The 20,461-nt window shown below is 32.8% G+C and overlaps 2 protein-coding genes across 3 annotated transcripts; both read left to right on the top strand.

Annotated features, from left to right (window-relative positions):
• Positions 1-59: 59 nt before the first annotated feature.
• Positions 60-4,516, top strand: Marcal1 (SWI/SNF-related matrix-associated actin-dependent regulator of chromatin subfamily A-like protein 1). 2 transcript variants are annotated; one of them, XM_066281522.1, is made up of 7 exons: positions 100-255; positions 311-582; positions 1,295-1,511; positions 1,764-1,898; positions 2,192-2,866; positions 3,756-4,038; positions 4,099-4,516. In XM_066281522.1, the coding sequence occupies exons 2-7, from the start codon at positions 522-524 to the stop codon at positions 4,423-4,425; spliced, it is 1,698 nt and encodes a 565-aa protein (XP_066137619.1). In that variant the 5' UTR covers positions 100-255; positions 311-521; the 3' UTR covers positions 4,426-4,516. The 2 variants fall into 2 exon arrangements, with proteins under 2 accessions (XP_066137618.1, XP_066137619.1); XM_066281521.1 differs by having other exon boundaries at positions 60-582.
• Positions 4,517-7,400: 2,884 nt separating this feature from the next.
• On the top strand, positions 7,401-19,819 carry LOC136338801 (atypical protein kinase C-like). Its single transcript, XM_066281520.1, has 12 exons — positions 7,401-7,657; positions 8,362-8,624; positions 9,760-9,810; positions 14,024-14,109; positions 14,640-14,901; positions 15,730-15,902; positions 15,962-16,149; positions 16,665-16,945; positions 17,231-17,360; positions 17,996-18,134; positions 18,813-18,928; positions 19,358-19,819. Exons 1-12 carry the CDS (start codon positions 7,401-7,403, stop codon positions 19,443-19,445), a joined length of 2,034 nt encoding a protein of 677 aa, XP_066137617.1. The 3' UTR covers positions 19,446-19,819.
• The last annotated feature ends 642 nt before the right edge of the window (positions 19,820-20,461 follow it).

Here is a 20,461-nt window from a genome sequence, read left to right as displayed (position 1 = left end):
AGCACAAACGCCATATTTATCGGTACCGATATTGCCGGTTTTTCGATAATGTACCTATGGAAAGGTAATTCGCGACTATTACCCCTAGTGTTATGTCGCCATGTGCTGTGTTTATGTTTTATTGCACTGTTATTATATTGAAATATTCTTATAAGTAGTTTGTACCATTCAGTTTAATTAAGAATATGGCTTGTTCACCTCAAGAAATTGAACGAAAGCGACAAGAGGCGTTAAAAAAATTGGCAAGAAATAACAGTAGTCCCATTAAACTGAGCAATATACCAAGTCACAAATCATCAATTCCCCATAGGGTCCACCATCTCTCCTCGTCAGCAAAGGCGGACGTAGTTCAAAAACATTGGTCCCCATATAGGAAGAAGCCCTATGAAATAACAAAATCCTCGGCAAAACCATTTAGTTCTTTTGTAGCACAATCAAAATCACCAATTGAAATTTCTGGGTCATCAAAACCTGTAACTGCCACAATAAAATTGGTATCTTTAAACAAATTTTCTGTTGAAATGTCTTCATTTTGTCCGCCTATTGTAGAAGTGTTGAAAACTGTCCCCTCGAGAAACTATAGTGAGTATTTTAGTTTATTAAAAACAGATTTTTCAAAAAGTTATTACTTAGTTTAATCACTGTGTGAACCACTGAATTTTTATTTTCAGCATTTTGATTCTATTAATTGAGAGTAACCTAAATACCTGTTTCCAAAACTGTGGATAATGTACTTTCAACATTGAATAACATGCCTCGGCAAACAAGAAATGTTTCATCCAGAAATGAGGCTATGGAGTGAACAAGTGGTTGAATTATGGCTTATATACTTCATTCTACTAAACTTAACCTTCATATCTTGATACACATACGTAAAAGAAACTTGTTTATGTCACATTGAGAGTTGGGAGTACATTTGTAATCTTTAAATATTAAAAAAAAAACTTAAGAAATGCTAATTTAAAAAAAGTATATCAGTATTTTATACTATTATTTAAAGAAATGTAATTTTTTTTAATATAAACGTCACCCATAAGCAAAAAAAATTATTATTATATATTTAATTTTTCTCGATATCATGTAGTTTTAATATGGAGTTCATAAGGAAAAAAAGTTTACAATCAGCAAGCAAAATCAAGATTTCAAACATATATGCCAAGACCAAAACAGATAAATCCACTTTCAAAATGAATTCACAAGCATTCTAATTCACCACTTTTTCTCAATTTATTAACCCCGTAATTCTTATAATTTTAAATATCTCTGTAGTGTAATCTTGATTTTTTGTTTTTAGAACCTGAAAGTCGAGAATGGACATTTAACTTAGATGATTATGATTCTATGGTTGTAAAATTGGGGAATTTACAATCACAAAAGGTTGTTGTGGATCTCCTACCTAAGTTTATATTAAAATGTTGGAAAGATCAAATACTGGAAAAAGAAATAGATCTCTCTCAAATTGATGAAACCTTGTATCAAGCTTTGCTTCCTTTCCAGTTGGAAGGTGTTCAGTATGTATTTATTCAATTAAATTTAATGGTAAATCTGGGTACAACTAAAAAAAATTTAATTATAAGTTTATTCAACATTATATGCATGACCAGTTTGTTAAAAGGTAATCATGGTAAAAGGTAACAACTCAGTTGAAATGGAGATTGTTACAAACTAAAAGAACAAAATGTTCACATAAAGCTCCAACAATCCATCAATATCTTTTAAAAAAGATTTCTAACTAAAATAAACATATTAAGTATTTATTTAAGGTTTGGTGTGAATAGAAATGGAAGATGTCTTATTGCTGATGATATGGGTTTGGGCAAAACATTTCAGGCTTTAGGTATAGCCCATTATTACAAGAGAGATTGGCCTTTGCTGATAGTTACTACTGCATCCATGCGGTAAGTAGTACCAGAAAGTAAATAGTAACAGTAGAATGTCTGGGATTTAAAATATGGTACTTTCTGCACTTTGTACAGTTATAGCTTTTGTGATTATATTTTTGAATAAGATTTTTGATTCGAACGTCTATCAGACATAGTTCCTAAGATATAGCTGATGACCTTTATAAAGGGATTTCTAGTACAATGTATAATATTTTAGTGCTATGGAGATATGTAATTGTTAGATTGATTTTTATATTTAAAATAACAGAAAAATGATTATTCATTAAAAAAAAATTAAAATATTTCAGAAATGTCTGGGAAGAAACAATACAGAGATACTTACCATCTATTTCCATTCTGCAGATCCAGTATATGGCATCTGCAAAAGATTATATAGGCAGTTCCCAAATACTCATCGTTAGCCACGATTTAATGTTGCGGTGTGTCGATAAAATCTTTGCGAGAGGTTTTGGGTGCATAATAATTGACGAATCGCATAACTTAAAAAACTACAAGGCGAAAGTAACTCAGTCCGCATTGAAGCTTTGTAAGCAAGCCAAAAGAGTAATCCTTCTCAGCGGGACTCCGGCTCTGTCAAGACCAAAAGAACTTTACCCCCAATTAGAGATGATTGATAGCCACTTTTTTAGTTCCTTTTTCGAATATGCGAAAAGGTACTGTGATTCACATCAAACACCCTTTGGTCTCAATACGTCTGGACAATCTAATCTGCAAGAATTGGAATTACTTCTTAGAAAAAAGTTTATGCTTAGAAGGAAAAAGGAAGATGTCTTAGGATCGTTGCCTAGTAAAACTCATGAAGTTGTAAAGCTTGATTTAAATTTGAATCGGCTAAATGAAGAGGATCGGAAGCGGTTAGAAAGTCTATCCACCCAATTCAGTTCGGTGAAATCGAGAGATAAACATGCTTTGTTACTAACATTTTTCTCGGAAACAGCAAAAATAAAAATACCCGCCGTATGGTAAGTAAATCGTAGAAAAAAATTAAAATTTATTGTTAAATTATAAAGTCAAAGTTAACTTTTTTATTTATCAAAAGATTAAAATATAAATTTGCATATATCATTATGGTAACAGGGTTAACTGCAACACCATTCTTTTTTGCGTTAATTAGGTAGAGAATGGTCAGATTTGAACTGTGATGACAGGAAACTTCTTACTTACAGAGTAGAAAGTAAGAAACATTATGTAGGAGTTTGGTCTCAAATTTTGTGAATCCCTTCTTTATTCACACATTCCTAACTACCTAATTATACTAAGAACATGTAATCAATATTGTCTCCACTCTTAACAATATAATTGAGAACAGAAAGACGATGCGCTTAATGCTAAGGATCGGAAAACAATCGTGTATTTGTTAACTCTACATCAAAAGATATGGAATTTTATTATTAAGATTAATCTTGCTCTTGACACTTAAATTTTTTTTATCTTTTCTTAGATCTAATTATTTACATTGTTAATTTATTTCTTGCATGCCCATTCATCATAGTGCAATTCTCGGTGTAAGATTTAAGATAATTCCTTCATATACACACAGTTCCGCAAATGTTTCGCAACCGAGACGCATAGTAATGTAAAAATGATATACATATGTTTAAGATCAATTAATTGTTTTTATTGATAGTTTTTGTTGATCTTGGCGATAATTAAAGAGTTTGTGTAACATTTTGATTTATATATATTCACAAAGTAATATTTCTTCTGGAATCAAAACAAACATATTTTTAACGTTAACACCTCGTATCTCGCTAATAAATCACTTGTTGGTCCACGTTTATATCAAGGATTATCTTAAAATCACTTGGCGAATTGGACTGTGGCTTATCACATTTTTACATAACTTTTCAGCGCATTTGTAGAGAAAGTTCTGGCATCAAAAACGAAGTTTCTCATTTTTGCACATCACCATAATATGTTGGACGCTATACAGAAAGTAATTACATTTAAAAACTGCAAATACGTCAGGATAGATGGAAATACTTCCACGGACCAACGCAAATACTTTATAGATCGATTTCAATCAGATGACAATTATGTGTGTGCCCTGTTGTCGATTACAAGTGCAAATGCGGGAATTACATTAACGGCAGCGCAAAGAGTAGTTTTCGCAGAATTACATTGGAATCCCAGCGTTAGTAAACACAAACTGCAAAATTAAATTCACAAAAACCTAATGAATGTTTTTTTACAGATACTAGATCAGGCAGAAGCCAGAGTGCACAGAATAGGCCAAGAAAAGGATGTGCTAATTCAGTATTTGCTAGCAGATGGCACAGTGGATGATTTTATATGGACGCTGCTTCAAAAGAAACAACGCATTTTACAAGACATGGGCCTAACTAAAGAGTCTTTATCATCGGTTCCACAAACTTTAGAGTATGAACCAAAGACTAACAATATTTTGAACTACGTTTCAGTCGATGTCAGTGACGAGAATCTGACAAAAGGAAAATGCTTGCTGGAAGATGACTTTATGGATGACGGGTTGGATGATATTTTGTGTAACGTTGAATTTTAAGATATTGTTATAAATTATTTTCATGCTAAAACATGTTTATACGGTTTTTTACCTGAATTTCTATTTGTTAATAAAATGTGTCTTCATGATACCTATATGTGCTTTCTTTGCCATATACGACATGCACGATGGCCCAGGAGCGTGTTAACGAATGATAACTCGAAAATGGTTAAAAACGCTGGTCAACGTCAAATGTTATGTGAGACGCCACTAGCAATTTAACTTTTCGAGATAAATCGATCCTTACGAAAGAGGACGTAGGGATATTGTAGGCGTACTTACCTTTTTAACTCAAAAGAACAAAATATATGGAGTTAAATTTACATCAAAGTTAACATATATTATTTTTTATGTTTTTTATCAAATCCAGGTAAAAGGCTATAGAAGACACTTTAAGATAAGAAAATTAAACGTTTAGGATTGGCAGAGAATCCAAATCTCCCTGAAAACGTATGAAATTTAGTTTCCAATGCCTTGAGTGATATGGTAGCTAATATTTATTTAAACTTACAGAAGACAACAAAATTATTACATATGTGCTCGTGGGAGAAAAATGCTTAATACTTGCGGGAGTGTTTGTACCCTAGTCGATTGCTGACCGCATAACTGCAATCAGAAGACGGTAAAGTATCATTTTCCGCACTTGTTAGGTAAATAACTGTTACCTTTCTATTTTTGCAGGATTTTGAAGTACACACAGAACAACAAAAATACGCTAAAAATCGAGTGCGGCGAAAATACTTTTGCACATATTACTACAATATTATTTATTTAGTTACCGCACTTGTGTCAGTTAGGCCACAACTTCCTATTGCATAACTTAAAATTGCGTGGCTTGAGATTCTGACACTTGAAACGAGATTTGCTCAGCAATCAAGTGGTTCAGCCACTTTACCGTATGTTCGTTGGAAAAGAAATACCGCACAAGTTAGTTAAAGTTCCATTTTTAGTGGACAAATGCATGCGGTAAAGTCACGTTATAGCAGACTCGTAGGAAAATAATTAAGTCGGTTTTCTTATTATGCTGCGTTCGTAGATTCTTTTGGTCTTTAAACTAGTTTTTCGAACATTTTGTTATACCCAAATATTTCTCTTTTAACTTTTCTTAGATATAGTCCAATTTCATAACTAAAAAATTTCAATGCCTTGCCAAAATAGAGCAGAACTCTTCCACAGCCATTTCCATAGCTATTGATCGCCGACTCTGACTTACCTTGTTTTACTCTCCATTGTTGCCCGATTGTCTTTTTGTCCGAGAATTGTAGGTTTTAAATCTATAGACTTATGTTTTTCGCATAACCAAATACTGGAAAATTGTTTGTTGCAAATTTTTATCTGCAATTTTTTTTCTGCAAATTTTCAATTAACTCCATATTTAACTGATTTATCGCTTATATATTTTTCCTAGCAATTTTGCAGCTATCGAGCTTTATTACGATTGCAACATCGCGTACGTCACTTCTAGTTGTGTATGTCGCTATGTGGGAAGTAAGATTCTATAATTTGTGATCGTAACTTTGAGGGTCTGCATTGGTCCAGTATGTATTGATATCTGTAAATATTTATTGCAAATACATATTGTGCATGTTTCTATAAAAAAAATAATTTGAATATTTCCGAAGACGTTGCAAATCTGCTTGAATTTTACACAAAGCAAACGAGCCTAACGCCCGATTTTAAATGTCGATGGCATAGGTTGATCCTCTAGAATATGCTATTTTACGCTAGTCACCCCGAATTTCTTTAATCGTTGAAAATCAAATGAAAAAATTAATTTCATGTAAGAATATTGTTTAAATGAAATTTTAAAACTTATTAAACTGAACTCTATTATATGGACGTATACATGTAGCTCATAAATCATGTAATTCCAGAAACCGATAAGTAATGAAATTTATTATTCAATATCCATATTATGTTTCTTTTTTATATTTGAATTACTATTGATTCACGATATATCCCAGTTATTAATGTAATAGCATATAATGTTGATGCTTAGAATATTTCAACCATTCTTTTTCTATGCTTTGCTTTTGGATCCACCCATTTCCATACATAAAAGTACCCCTGTTTCAAACTTCGAAAAATTACATCAGTCACTTGGAAGCGGCGTGAAACCTAAATGGTGCTTGGCAAATATCGAAAACTAAAAAAAGATCCCTTCAGTATGCTATCAAGTTCTGATCAAACTTCAAAACTCCGGTGAAACACTCCAAAGATCCTAACATATTTCGGAGCAATTTTTCAGAATCTTTTTAAAATATCTTGAATATCACAAGTGAGGTGTATAAAAGGGATTTAGTAACCTCTAAGAAGTAAATAAAAATGAAGTAAATCTTTTGCACGCAATTGCCAAGAAATTTCGCCGGAAAATAGCTATAAAAATATCTATAAATTTTCTCAAAGAAGTAATCTTAAAAGATATATTGATGACCCTTAAAAACTTTTGAAAATTAAGACGTGTCAACTCAAAATCCATAAAAAATCAATAAAAATAACGATATTTTCCAAAAAAACCTCTTAAGTATGTTTCAGAAAATTGAATAGTCTAAAACTTCCCTTAAAAAAAATGAATTTGACTGTTGGTATGTTGGTGGTTGAGGACTGATGATAAAGCGTAAGCCTTAAAAGCTGTGTTTTTTTCAATTTTTCTTGTGCCCCCCTTTTTTCGTGTTTGCAGCTCTCATATGTCTATTATTTGATGTTTTACACAAAATATTATATTATTTAAATTTTTCAAAATTCTAACTTTTCACAGGAAGACTTTTTTATCTATCCACTTCCATTATTTTGCCGTGGGAAATAAGTTCATTTTCCTATCGTTGCACGCGCAACTCATAGGAAATAGAAGTATACAGAAATCGGAGGTCTTTCAATATTATTTTTGTGTCGGTAACGACAGTAAAAAACTCAAGTATATGTACGGTTTTTCACTTTAACCTATTCAAATTATAGACGCCTTTAAATTGTGAATCATGGCTTGGGGATATTGGAACGCTACTCCTGCTGCTGATCGAGGCCGGAGTCCTAGAAGGAACAAGGAATTTAGTCAAGAGGCACCAAGTGGTGGTTCTTCACAGCAACGGCACAATAATCACGTCCAGAACCCCATAGAAATTCTTGAGGAACCCGCACCATTGCCTCAAGAAACTTGCCCATCTTCGGTTTCTCACAATTCCACTACACAGATATGCGAAGGTGATTTTGATGCTGAACACCATCCATTGTCTAGGTAGGAATCAGAAGACTAAATAAGTGTAACTATAATCGAGGTATTTTGGTTCGATTGGCGAAAATGGCCAATATAATAGCTAATATTTTTCTCATAGGAATATGAAGCATTTAGGAAATTATTATTTTTTTAAATGAGTACCGTTTCACATTTTCTGTTTAAAACGTACAGAATCATATCAATTTGGACGCTATAGATAAAATTAAAAAAAATTTGTCACCTTAAAACATGTGTCTTAACACCTATTTTCCGTTCTCTAATTTTTATTAAATTATTTAATGCCGGAACGGATTTATTAGCAAAAAACTAAAAAAAATACAACCCTGTATTTTAGATGGGAAGCAAGAACGAATCCATGTTCGTATGAACTTTCTTTCTTATTCCAGTCACAGGAAATCAGAGAAAGCAGTTGGCAGACTTACTCTGAAACACTATGTATGAAGAAAAGATGAATTCGAATTTCGCAAAATTGACATTGGCAAGGGTAAAGGACTTATGATGGTCTTTTGATAATAGCTTTGTTAAAAGTTTTCAAAAATTTGAATATTTACTAACAGTTGTCTAGGATTTTTCTGGTGTTACCGGTTGTGTAACTCCTATAGTTACCGAGATCCCAATACATGGAAGGAAATTTCATAACGCGTTGTCCGGGTCTTTATGGTTAAATTGACGCATTAAACAATCGATATAATTGTTTTTTTCAGAAGACCAAGTCTAGATCTGAATCTCATGATCGGGTCGCAAACAGTCATTTTATGCCCAGCTCATATCGAGCGACAGAAAAGTGGCACTTTATCCGCTGGAAATACGCTTACAAGAGTGGGAAGCAGACATACCGCAGTGGAGTATGCGGTTCCCCATAACTTTGAGCATCACTATCATGCATGTTTGGATTTTCATCAAGACCACATGTCTTTGTCAGATGATGATAGCAGTTCAGAGCCTGGCTATGACTGTATACGAACCGGTAAGTAGGTAGAAGGAAGAAACACCTTTGTTAAACAACTTGTAATAATATTTTTCCTCCCTCGTGGACAGTACCTACAGTTCTATTTCTTCAAAACCAATCTTACAGTAATAGTTAGACCTACATGTAACGGTACTCACAATATCCGCATCGGTCTTCATGAATCCAACGGCACATGAAATTAGAGATGTTAATTGCTATCTGCCACTCATCAACATTAAAATTAATTCGCAGAGATAGCTCCTTATCAGGAAACATAGGTGTAACGAAAAGATACCAGGTTATCACTTTAGTTTGTTGTTTGATGTTCGCTATATGTTGTTGAAAATAAATATTTTGTGATCGTGCAATGGAATAAAATGTAATTAATATGGATCGGAGGTCCTGGATTTTTCGATTTTTCGACTTTCTGGGGGATGCGGCGTTGATTTATGTCGCTCCTGTGACCACCACGGGGGTTAACCTCAGCCCTATGACTAATCCTGATAAAGGTACGATATTATTCAAGCACATGTGCTATGTAACTTTAAAGATTCTATAAGTCCCAAATCATGCCTGGTTAGCAAGGAAATTAATATTAATAATGTAACAGTTGTCTAATTTTCTTAAGTACGATAAGGCTTGAATACAGTCTGGTGCATCCTGCAATCAGCATTGTCCAAGTAAGCGTTGTAATTTTAGGTCTATCATTGATAACTGAAATTAGTCACTAAATTATCGATTAAGTATTGTTCATTGATGTTGAGACTTGCTACACTAGGAATATAATTATGTTAGAGGAGATGGTTGATTACGCAATCTTGTCCTTCTCTACGGTTTCAGTATAATTTTTACACCCTAAAAAATGAATATTACAAATTTTTGCTTTTATTGAAAGCTGTAAAAGAAACTTTTTAAAGCGTGATACTAAAAAGGGCCTCGCGTAAGAAGACACAATCTGTAGGTAAATTTCGTATTTACCTATGCTGCTATTAAAATCATCGTCTCAATAAAAGGTTCATTAGAATTTATTCAAAAGATGCCACTAGGATGTCGAAATTATTTGCCTCAATTTATTTTAACAAAAACAAATTTCAAACCACAAAAAGACATGAAACACAATATTTATTATTAGGTTTTGGTGTTTTCTTTACAGTGTTCCCTAATCCTCCTGCACAAGGACCTGGGTCTGGAGAAGCAGACGACAGTAAGTATCAATAACACTCTACATGTGCCACAATTTCTTAACGAATATAGCAATATATACATAATAATAACATACTGAATAAATATAAGCTGTTTCGTCCAAGCGAAATTCTTCGAGTTTAGAGGACGAACACTCACAGATGCGTCTTCCAGTATTTGGAATATAATTTGATAGGTCTCAGTTAAATTTTTACTGTGTAATACTCGCCATTAAAACATGGTTAAATTAGGACATTTTTAGTGTTCTATTAAAATGTCTTTTCAAAATTGAGCTAGCTAGTTCTTTGTTATTTGATATAAATGCGAACTTCATAAAATCAATGCAGACTAATGTGGGGTAAGCTTGATTTCATTTAGGCCGAACTTTAATATAATTCGAAGAGTTGATTATACCATGTCATCGAATATTTTAGTAAAAAATTCGTCTCGTGCCATTTTCTCTCATCTCCTAGATTATTAAAACACTTTGGTATTAACTAACTTTTCAAGTCAACTAATAATTCGGTAATTCCCGGACTATTTCATCAAACATATTTCAAAAAACTCACGGTAAGGGACATATGAACAGTAAGTGTCTTTATATAAATACTTGGTGTTCATCAAGGTAATATATAGGTACATACACTATGTATGAAAGGTCTAGCAACATTGAAACATCTCGAAAAAAATATAATTTATTAAAAAATACCTTATAAAAATTGAAGGAGTTAAAAGTTCCGCCATTCTGTGGTATTCAAAAATATACAAGGTCTGTTATAAAGTAGTAGCCAATTGACGTTATGGTTTTTCTTATGGAATGTCAATGGAAACTTTTTATGATATTTTCTAATTTTGCCTCGAATTCTGAACACATATCATGTAACATGTCTTATGGTTAATTCTAGTGGTTCAGTAACGATTACTGATATGAAGAATGCCAAACGGACTTATTTTCAGTGGATTAAGTGCTGAAAATTTGGAGATGCAACAAATTTGATAAATTAGAAGACTGTTCTAAGTGTTATTAACAAAGGTGATAATGGCTTGTCTTTTTTTGTTTAATCTATGTAGTGATCAGCTTGCTTGTTATGCAGCTTGGATAAGACATGGAGGTGAAATAGAGTATCCTCCTAGATGAACGGATATGACACTTCTTGAGTCTTTTCTATGGTACCATTTCAAAAGTAAGGTATATATCACGAAACCGGCAGATTTAAACGAGTTAAGAATAAGAATTACTTATGTATGCCATCTCATTACTGTTGAAATCCTGGATCAATTATTAAGGAGTTCTACTTTAATTTAGCTCATTGGCAAGGAGTTCAGCGGGCATATTTTGACCACTTCCTTCAATAAAAATAAATTAATTTATATAAGAACAATTTTCTTTTGTTTTTTTTTCTTTAGTTCTATAATAGTTGCTAAGTGACTAGAGTTAGTCGTAGGACATGTTGTATGAATTTGTGTTGAGAATGCGAAAGTGAATCAAAAAATGTCAAAACAAAGTTTCCAATGCATTTCCTTAAGAAAAAACATAACTTCAATTTATTGCTACTTTGTGACACACCTTATATATTTCTGAATATCACAGAATGGTAGAGTTTTTAAACTCTCTCAATTTTTATACAAGGTATTTTTTAATAAATCATATTTTTGGAAATATTTCAGGGTTGTCGGACTTTTCCTACACAGTGCATATACTTTTAGGTTGTTTGTTAAATTGCCCGAACTAAAATTAGCTTAAAAAACTTCGATAAGACGTAATGACGAATAGACGATATTTCGATACTGAAATCAAAGTATTCTTAAGGATACTACTTTAGTAATTAATAATTAATTCATTATTCAAGTCAGATTGTTTTTAATTTACAATTAGTGAAGTAGATGGACACTTTTGTTTGGTAGACACAGAGCGTTATCATTTTAATGTAAGTTCTTTGTAGGTAGTATAGATAAAGATCTGTCTCTTCACGTTCCGGTAAAACGACCATATAGAATTCCTATAGATATCCTATAATAGGTACGTCCTATTTGACCCCAGTTTTTTGCTATCCATTTTTTATGGGTCTCTACCCATCGTCGATACTCCATCGCTTTCATTTCACAAAGATATTTCGGTAGGACTCTATATGTTATATTTTGAACGTATTTGCCTATAAACTTATAAATTGTTAAAGAAGGTGTTTGTGTTTTGATTGTTATGTATTTATAAAGTGTACCGTTTAGCCTATACATGTTAGATCTAAGTGTATAAGTCATTTGTTAAATATTTGTATTGCAAGTTTAAAAAATACGGTAAAACAATGCTGGCTAGTCCGCACGAAAGGAAATTTCCTATAACACGCATTTTAAAAAAGTGCCTTCTACTATGTACACATAGAAGCAGACAGTCAGAAAAATTAGGTAAGGGTTGATAAAGGGTCATATATTTACATACATATGTACAATCGTAATGTAAAGAAAAAAATAATGGATTTTCTCATAAATAATTAAATATCAAACACGTTCCTGAATTACGTACTCAAATTTTTTTTCTTGTGTTCCTGATACCAGTGTTTCCGATGATATGGGATACCTACAAAAATTCATATCACTCATGAAATGACAAGCACCTAAACATTTTTTTGAAACAAATAAAGTTAGTGGGTTTAGAACAAATGCTACACGAAGGTAAAATTTGCAAATGCAAAAAATATTGTAGAATATACCTATACTATAGTTGACTACAAAAATTGAAGTTTATTGTGGCCCCACTTCTGTCATCTAACTTGTATACTTTGCTGGAAAAATTCGTATGAGGAACGCAAAAAAAAATGAGAATGTAATTTTTTCTAGTTTTATGAGAAAATTCCACTTATTCCTTATTTTTCGTCCGCACCGCACTGCGTATGTGTGTTCTAACTTGAATCGGCATTCATTGACAAGATCTTAATTCTATAAGAAAATCTGAGTCTGAATGAAATTTTTGTTAAATGTCTAAAAATTTCAATTGACCACGTTTGGTTTTCATGGTATCTTGCAATTTTTTATGCTAAGTATTCAGATATTTTCAATGAAATATGGGGATCAAAGGTCAAATAAACGAGTTTTGGACATTTTGGATCTCTTTTACACACACCGTATTTATTTTGCAAAATAAAATTAAAATCGTCTCACTAATTAGTGAACAAATTCGATTTTTCCATACTTTTAGAACACTCTTTGTAAGCACGTTTCGATATCAAAGATTGATGTTATCGTCCACCTTTCTAATCATATTTTTGCTTTCTCATAAGTTCCATTTATTCAAAGTTGCACGTTGTTTTTATGAAACAGAAATTCGTAATTCGCTTGAAAACCATTAGAGAAAATATGATTATATAATAATATATACAGGCTGCCTAATTTAAAAAACTCTGAGTTGAACCATAAAATCCTGAAGGAAATTACTACACTTCTTTAATCTAAAAGTTAATATTGCATATACTGAGGATCAAAGTTCAAATTTTGCGTTAGTTTCGCCTTTTAAAATTTTAAAAAATTCGTATAAATCAATAAGAACCGCTAACTTGGTAGTTTCTAACATGAGGAGTTTAAATATTATATCTATTTGTTTCTTGTTCACAAATAGTGCCATATAGGTCTAATGGTTTATATTTAAAACTTCCGTAACTTTTTTGCCAGTCAGTAGATTGCAATTTTTATTAAACATTTGCATTACTTCAAGTTTTTTTTTTTATATATAAAAACGATATATCTTATTAACATTGCAAAAACATTCCGTTTGGGACATATTAAAATAAAAATAGGAAAATAATGAAGTTGTTTAAAATTTATTGCAACTGGCAATAGTGGGGGAAAAAGTCTTTTCGCCATAAGTGGTTACCTATTAGTCTATCATGAAAGTAGAGGAAAGATAATACCTTAAAACGTATTACTAGAAAAAATACTCGTATAATCTCATAATTTTTTTCAGAAATCCTAGAATGACCAAACAAAAAATTCCATCATGCTGTATAATTTTTCAAAAATTTGTAAAATCTGGCCCAGAAGGTTATAAAGAGAGAGTAATGTTTGGGCAAAATGTAAGATTTCAAAATGTTGAAAACTGAAGACGCCGTGAAACCAAAGCTTGCAAATCTCAAAAGTTATATTTCAGAACATGTTTTTCTATCTAGCTGTAGATTATGCTGATGAAGTTTAGCTGGCTAATTAGCGAAATTATCTAAAATCTTTGAGCATGGTATTTTTTTCAGGAAGTATTTACAGAAGGGGAGCTCGAAGATGGCGCAAACTCTATAGAATTAACGGGCACATATTCCAGGCTAAACGTTTTAACAGGGTAAGTTAGTTTAATTGTAAAATTATTTAATTATTAGATAATGTTCGGTTTGGTAAGGCAGGTTTAAATTTAACTTATACATTTTTTTAATTTAAATGAATTTATAGACCCTACAAAATTAACTATACCTAATTGGTTGTCCCCAATAAAATCAAACTTAACTAGATTTACGATTTATCTTTAAAGATTCATAACAAGCTTGTTCCAACCCAAGGGAAAACGATTTTGGAATGGTCTGAGAATCTTCGAGAATAATGCATCTTATCTGGAACGATTCCCAAACCAATTTACAATAGTTTTCTGATAAACTCGAACAAATCTTCTATCGGACAGGTTGCGGTCAGATCACGGTCAAATCAGATATTGTAACAAACGTTTCGTTCCGTTTATTCACATTACCGGCCCGATTAAATGATCGTTGTGTTAATGAATACAGAACGAATGTTACAATATTTGATTTAATCGGAACCGGACCGTGACCTGTTCGTGGTCGGCCCGTGACCTGACCGATGATGATGATCATTTCTTAGCGAGCGTTTTGTGCTTATTGCCACGATCGAATATGGGGACTGGGCAGGCAGGGATTCAAATGCATCCAGTGCAAACTTCTTGTCCATAAGAAATGTCACAAGGCTGTGAATATAATCTGTACAAATGAACAAAACATAGACAATTTACTCTGCGATGATCGGAACGAGGATACAATGCACATCATTGTAGACACCCCTCCAGCAAACACCAATTTGCATAGTTTTAGTCGTGAAATTAATAAGGCGGCCATAGAGCCTTCTAGTAAGTATTTAAATATTGTTAAATCCAATTTTTCAGACTTCTGATACCTTTGCCAGCAAGATAGTTTCCTTAGAAGTGACGAAATTAGAGCGGCGCATTGGTTAATTTATAAATGTCCGTGGAAATTATCTTGCTGGCAAAGTTGTCGGGCGTTTGAAAAATCAGGCCTAATGGTCACAGTAAATTAGTCTTTAATCAACGTCTTAACGACAGGAGATTCTTCAAAAAACTATCCTTTGGTCAGTAGGTAAGGTCGACGCCCTTGTTATGAATGTACAAGATGGATATAGTCTGAATATTGATTTTTCTCCCCTAAACCGAGTACTCTTCAGGTACCATTTTTTTGTATTTTTGTTGTGGGGCATCCATTTTAACAGGAATTGGATATCAACAAAAATTTTTAATTCTCCATCTGATTGGATATCTAAGCCAGAATGGGATTCTCATTTCAAGGGCGAAAGCAACGGATTTATAAAAATTCGTTAAAAAAAATTAAGAAAAATAATTACTGGATCACAAGGTTTTGCAATGTTCAATATAAATCACCTCATCAACCATCAAATTATTATAGTTTTAACATCCATATTGCTCGTATGCCAATAAGGCCCGATTGGAGGCTTAATTTTAATATATCATTGAAGTTTAAGACTCGCACTCTAAATATATCCCATTCTCTATCAGTTTAGACAGTTTAATGTGAATCCATGTATGCTTATATAATTGATAATAAAGCCGAGTTTAAATTATAAGCGAAGCGGACAAAAGCGGAGCTTAAGGATTGAAACGGGTTATATGGACAAAAGTGTATCTAAACCTAACGATTTGTAGGCGAACTAATTGCCACGCAGGATTCGAATGTGATTTTAGATGACTCAGAGTTTACGGATAAGCGGCAGTATTCATTAAGCGACTTTGAGTTAATCCGAGTTATAGGAAGGGGATCTTATGCTAAAGTATTAATGGTAGAAATGAAGAGAACTAAACGGATTTATGCAATGAAGGTACCATCTTCGGGACAATCTGGTCCTGCAGATAAATTTAACATCAATTCATTTTCTAGGTTATTAAGAAAGCTCTCGTGACTGATGATGAAGATATTGACTGGGTTCAAACAGAGAAACACGTATTTGAGACTGCATCAAACCATCCGTTCCTTGTTGGTCTACATTCCTGCTTCCAAACTCCTTCACGCTTATTCTTTGTAGTCGAGTTTATTAGGGGGGGAGACTTGATGTATCACATGCAAAGGTAACTAAGTTTGAGAAAGAGGACCCCTCATTTTCATTCTGTACATTACAGAAAGAGGTTGACTGTTTTCGCTTTGTTCGAAAGATGTTTCTATTCTAGATAGAGTGATTTATCAACAATAGGACAACCGAAAGCTGGAAATTTTACACTGTAAATTGTGACAATTGGCGAAAACATGCGTCTAAATCATGACTAACCACCATCAGCACAGTCAACGCATAAAAAAATTACTCTTTAAATTTTGAAGTATCTGACCTAAATATTTTCAAAATAATGGTAAAAAGCTGAATTAAAATTTTAACTTTCAACACTCTGTATATATTCGAAACTATCAACTTTCGGATAAGGTGTATTTTCTCCAATTATCATTATTTGATTGTGTAGTGTATCCAGCTTGCCAAATCATCAAAACACTCTTTGTAGAGAATATTTTGATTGATTAATTTTTACTTATCACAATCACATAAAACAGATTTATCTTGCATATTTTATTAATATGAATTCTTATTTTTCAGACAACGAAAACTCCCAGAAGAACACGCAAAGTTTTACTCAGCTGAAATTTCCCTAGCTCTCAACTTCCTTCATGGGAAAGGAATAATTTATCGCGATTTGAAGTTGGACAATGTGTTATTGGACCAAGAAGGACACATCAAACTCACTGACTACGGTATGTGCAAGGAGGGGATACGAATAGGCGATACCACCTCAACTTTTTGTGGAACACCCAACTATATAGCACCGGAAATACTAAGAGGGGAAGACTACGGGTTTTCGGTAGATTGGTGGGCACTAGGTAAGCTAAAAATTCAAATGTGGTCCTATAAGGTGTTCCATTAAAATCAGAGCGCTTACCTTAGGCAGATATATGTAGATAGCATATACATTATTATAGTGCCCGTATGAAGTCTCAACTTTTTATTTATTTTTCGAATCTATTAACATCTATTACTAAAATTAAATACTTTTTAAAAGCATCAAAACGTGGTTGGTACATACATTTATTAAAAATCCGTAAAATACATCATTATTGAGTAAATTTGCATCGAAAACATGTTATATTAATATAACCATTTTTCAGGGGTGTTATTATATGAAATGCTAGCTGGAAGGTCTCCATTCGACATAGCAGGAGCTTCGGAAAATCCCGATCAAAACACTGAAGACTATTTGTTTCAAGTTATTTTGGAAAAAACCATAAGGATCCCGAGGTGAGAAAGGACTATTATTAACATACTACGTAGCTGTCCAGTGAGGACGAAAAGGTTGGAACCAATTTAATAAAATTAGAACGGACTGAAGAAAAAACTAATAAAGAAAAAAAATGAGATAATAACAGCATCATATTATATGTTCCTTTGTCAGACTGTTAATTTAGCATAAAAGATGAGAGTTTTTATATTGAGATTTTTCGACTAAATATTAAACGTTTTGCATCCACTTTGTAAAATCGGTTTGAATGTTTCGAGAAAAACGTTATCTAATCGTGATTTTTTACTGATTTTCCTGATCCTACATTACTCACATGTGGTTCCCGCATTCTGCATTCGAATAATGTAAAAAATAGCATAGTTTTGATACTATTATTACTAAATATTCTTCAAAATGCCTCATTTTGAGAATGGGTGCAGTGAATGATCATGCAAATGCGGAATTATTCAAATCGCATATCGGGAATAAAGCGCCTGATCCGATTTAAGAAGCGCACCAAACTCCCACGAGGTAAACGTAGTCATTAATTAAATTAACTCTGTCTACAAATTTCTTCGTCTTTCAATATTCAATTTACCACGGCCGTTGCATTTTCTTAAATCTATTTTATCTTTAGATTTTTATTTATTTTTAGATCCTTAAGCGTAAAGGCAGCTAGCGTTTTGAAAGGATTCCTCAACAAAAACCCTCTGGAAAGGTTGGGATGCTGCACTTCTGATCCGTTTCTGGAAATCACTAGCCACCAGTTTTTCAGAAACATCGATTGGGAATTGGTTAGTATAAACTATTCTAAAATAAACTTGACACAGTGGAAAAATTTCTCGGCAAAATCGTTTTTTCGGGTGTGTATATGTCTGCAAATATATATATCACTTGGATTTTCTGCGAATTCAGAAAAACACTGTCGGAACAAAATATCATAAGTTTATTTGAAGTCATAATTAATATTAGTCTGGGTCTCAAGAATGTCATAATCGTACTTTAAAAATCCTTTGCAGTTGAATTTACTCTTAGTGAAAAAGGTTGTGGTGACCTACTAACTAAAAATGCTTCATTTTGTGATATTCAGTGAAATTTGTTCTCAATAATGAAAAAATACCCTTTTTATTAATTTTGGCCTAGTTATCGGAAAATGGTCATGTTTTCTTGTTTTAAAAAAGAACAAAAAGTTGCTCACGTAAAGCGTAGTGCCTTATCAATAGACTTAAAGGGTTTAGGCACAGCTGTAATAGATAGATGAAATCGGACTCCCTGGATTCAACTTTCAAATAAAATTTTATGATGCAGCACGTTTTAGAGAAATCCTTAATTTGGACATGTTGCCGTAGTTCAGTTATTATAGAGGATAAAGCAAAAGTTCATAAAGCACCATTTCAGGAATTTTTACTTACAATTCAGTAGCTTCCTCGAAATTTTTGTGTCGAAAATAATTTAAAAAAATATATTTTCAGCTTGAGCAGAAACGTATTCCGCCTCCTTATAAACCACGTCTAGATTCCGACAGAGATATGGCTAATTTTCCTCCAGAATTCACTGACGAACCTGTGCATCTCACGCCGGATGATCCGTAAGTACAACTTTTTTTTTAAATTACCATATCGAACTTATATTAAGGCTGCGATAGTGTTGGATAATTTACAAAGTTTGAAGATGTTTTTGCAGTTAAAATACTTAAAAAATTTTCTGTAAGTCGTCAAATTTTCATTATTTTTTGCGAAAAGTCAGAGCCAGTTTAATTGGGCACAAATGAGCCGAAGATGGCAAGTTACGGTATTATTTTCTTACAGACCAAAATCTTCGGGATTTCTCTATAAATCTCAAGATTTGTGGGATTTTAAATGATAAATCAGAGTCGCGTCACAATCAGGTTCGAATAAGTAAAATCTAGATATGGAATCAAAATTCCAGCAATATTTTTGTTTGTTAACAAAGAAATTGCTTACTGCATTGCGGCCTTAAGAAATATTAATATTTATGGAAAAACTTCTATTTTCAGCTCTGTGATAGACCAAATCGATCAATCGGAATTCGAAGGCTTCGAATACGTAAATCCGCTACTAATGACTCTAGATGATTGTGTGTGACACAACGTTAACTGCGCCCTTCATCCCAAAAATATACCACCTCCACCAGTTTACCGGTACCCACTTCCCGATTTACGCCCCCCGACGCCACCCCCTTCTAACTATGAAGAGAATGAATACTTAGAAATTAAGGCTTCACCAAAGTCAATGCTTCAAAATATCTTCTGCCTTCCGTTGAATTGAAAGGCACAGGCATGATGGCCAGATGTGAGGTGATAGCTGAGTGAACCAAGTTATAGTTAATGCTAGTGTTATTTATTCGATATTAGAATAAGTTAAAATAATTTAAAACTATTATAGATGGTTGTTATTCGATTTAAGTAATTTAATGTTTTGGTTGTTTACTTAATAAATATGCAGGTTCCATGATTAAAGGTTTATTGCCCAACATAAGTTTTTTATTTGTATTGCACTTAAACAGGATGCCTTAGCAGTGCTAGCACGGTAATTGCATGAAGTGGAAAGTCATAACAATATTTAAAAATAATATGCTAAAGGAAAGAAAATTGAATCAATTTGGAGATTTTTGAAAAAACTAAAAAATGAATGTTTTTGTTTGATCCTTTTACGATTTAATTACTAATTATTTTCAAAAAGTTTTTGCACTTTCCTAGACGAATTTTTTAAATCCAAATTAATTTTATTTGAACGTTACATCGGTTTGTCTCCACAAAACCATCACAATCTCCTCATTTAAAGTCTTACATCTTATTGCATTTCCTCATATTAACATGAGCGAGCACAGTTGTAAACTTTGTTATACTTAAACATTAGGGAGGAAAGCTGCTCCAAACACCAACAGCATGAGCACCACAAATTCCGGTATCACCACGAAAGGAGATAAACATTTTTCACTTACAGTAAGTATATATCAGCGATTCGACATCCCTTTTGATCGCTACACGTCAGGTGCACTAGTGATCTCATATCTGTTTGAAATACAAAATCTTCCCGATTATTATTTTATTTCACATAAGAAACATCTTATTTGCTGCCGTGCTAGTATTCGACTGAAT

This window comes from Euwallacea fornicatus, chromosome 4, assembly GCF_040115645.1.
Source record: "Euwallacea fornicatus isolate EFF26 chromosome 4, ASM4011564v1, whole genome shotgun sequence".
NCBI classification, from domain to species: Eukaryota; Metazoa; Arthropoda; class Insecta; order Coleoptera; family Curculionidae; genus Euwallacea; species Euwallacea fornicatus.
Note: the sequence above shows the minus strand (reverse complement) of the source record. Positions and strands in the feature narration are given on the sequence as shown.

Bases quoted from the DNA above. Each gene is read 5' to 3' on its own strand.
- Marcal1 (XM_066281521.1), top strand. From the start codon at position 186: ATGGCTTGTTCACCTCAAGAAATTGAACGAAAGCGACAAGAGGCGTTA. The intron at 583-1,294 runs GTGAGTATTTTA...TTTTGTTTTTAG, and splicing joins TGTCCCCTCGAGAAACTATA to AACCTGAAAGTCGAGAATGG. The intron at 1,512-1,763 runs GTATGTATTTAT...TATTTATTTAAG, and splicing joins TTCCAGTTGGAAGGTGTTCA to GTTTGGTGTGAATAGAAATG.
- LOC136338801 (XM_066281520.1), top strand. From the start codon at position 7,401: ATGGCTTGGGGATATTGGAACGCTACTCCTGCTGCTGATCGAGGCCGG. The intron at 7,658-8,361 runs GTAGGAATCAGA...TGTTTTTTTCAG, and splicing joins GAACACCATCCATTGTCTAG to AAGACCAAGTCTAGATCTGA. The intron at 18,135-18,812 runs GTTAGTATAAAC...ATATATTTTCAG, and splicing joins GAAACATCGATTGGGAATTG to CTTGAGCAGAAACGTATTCC.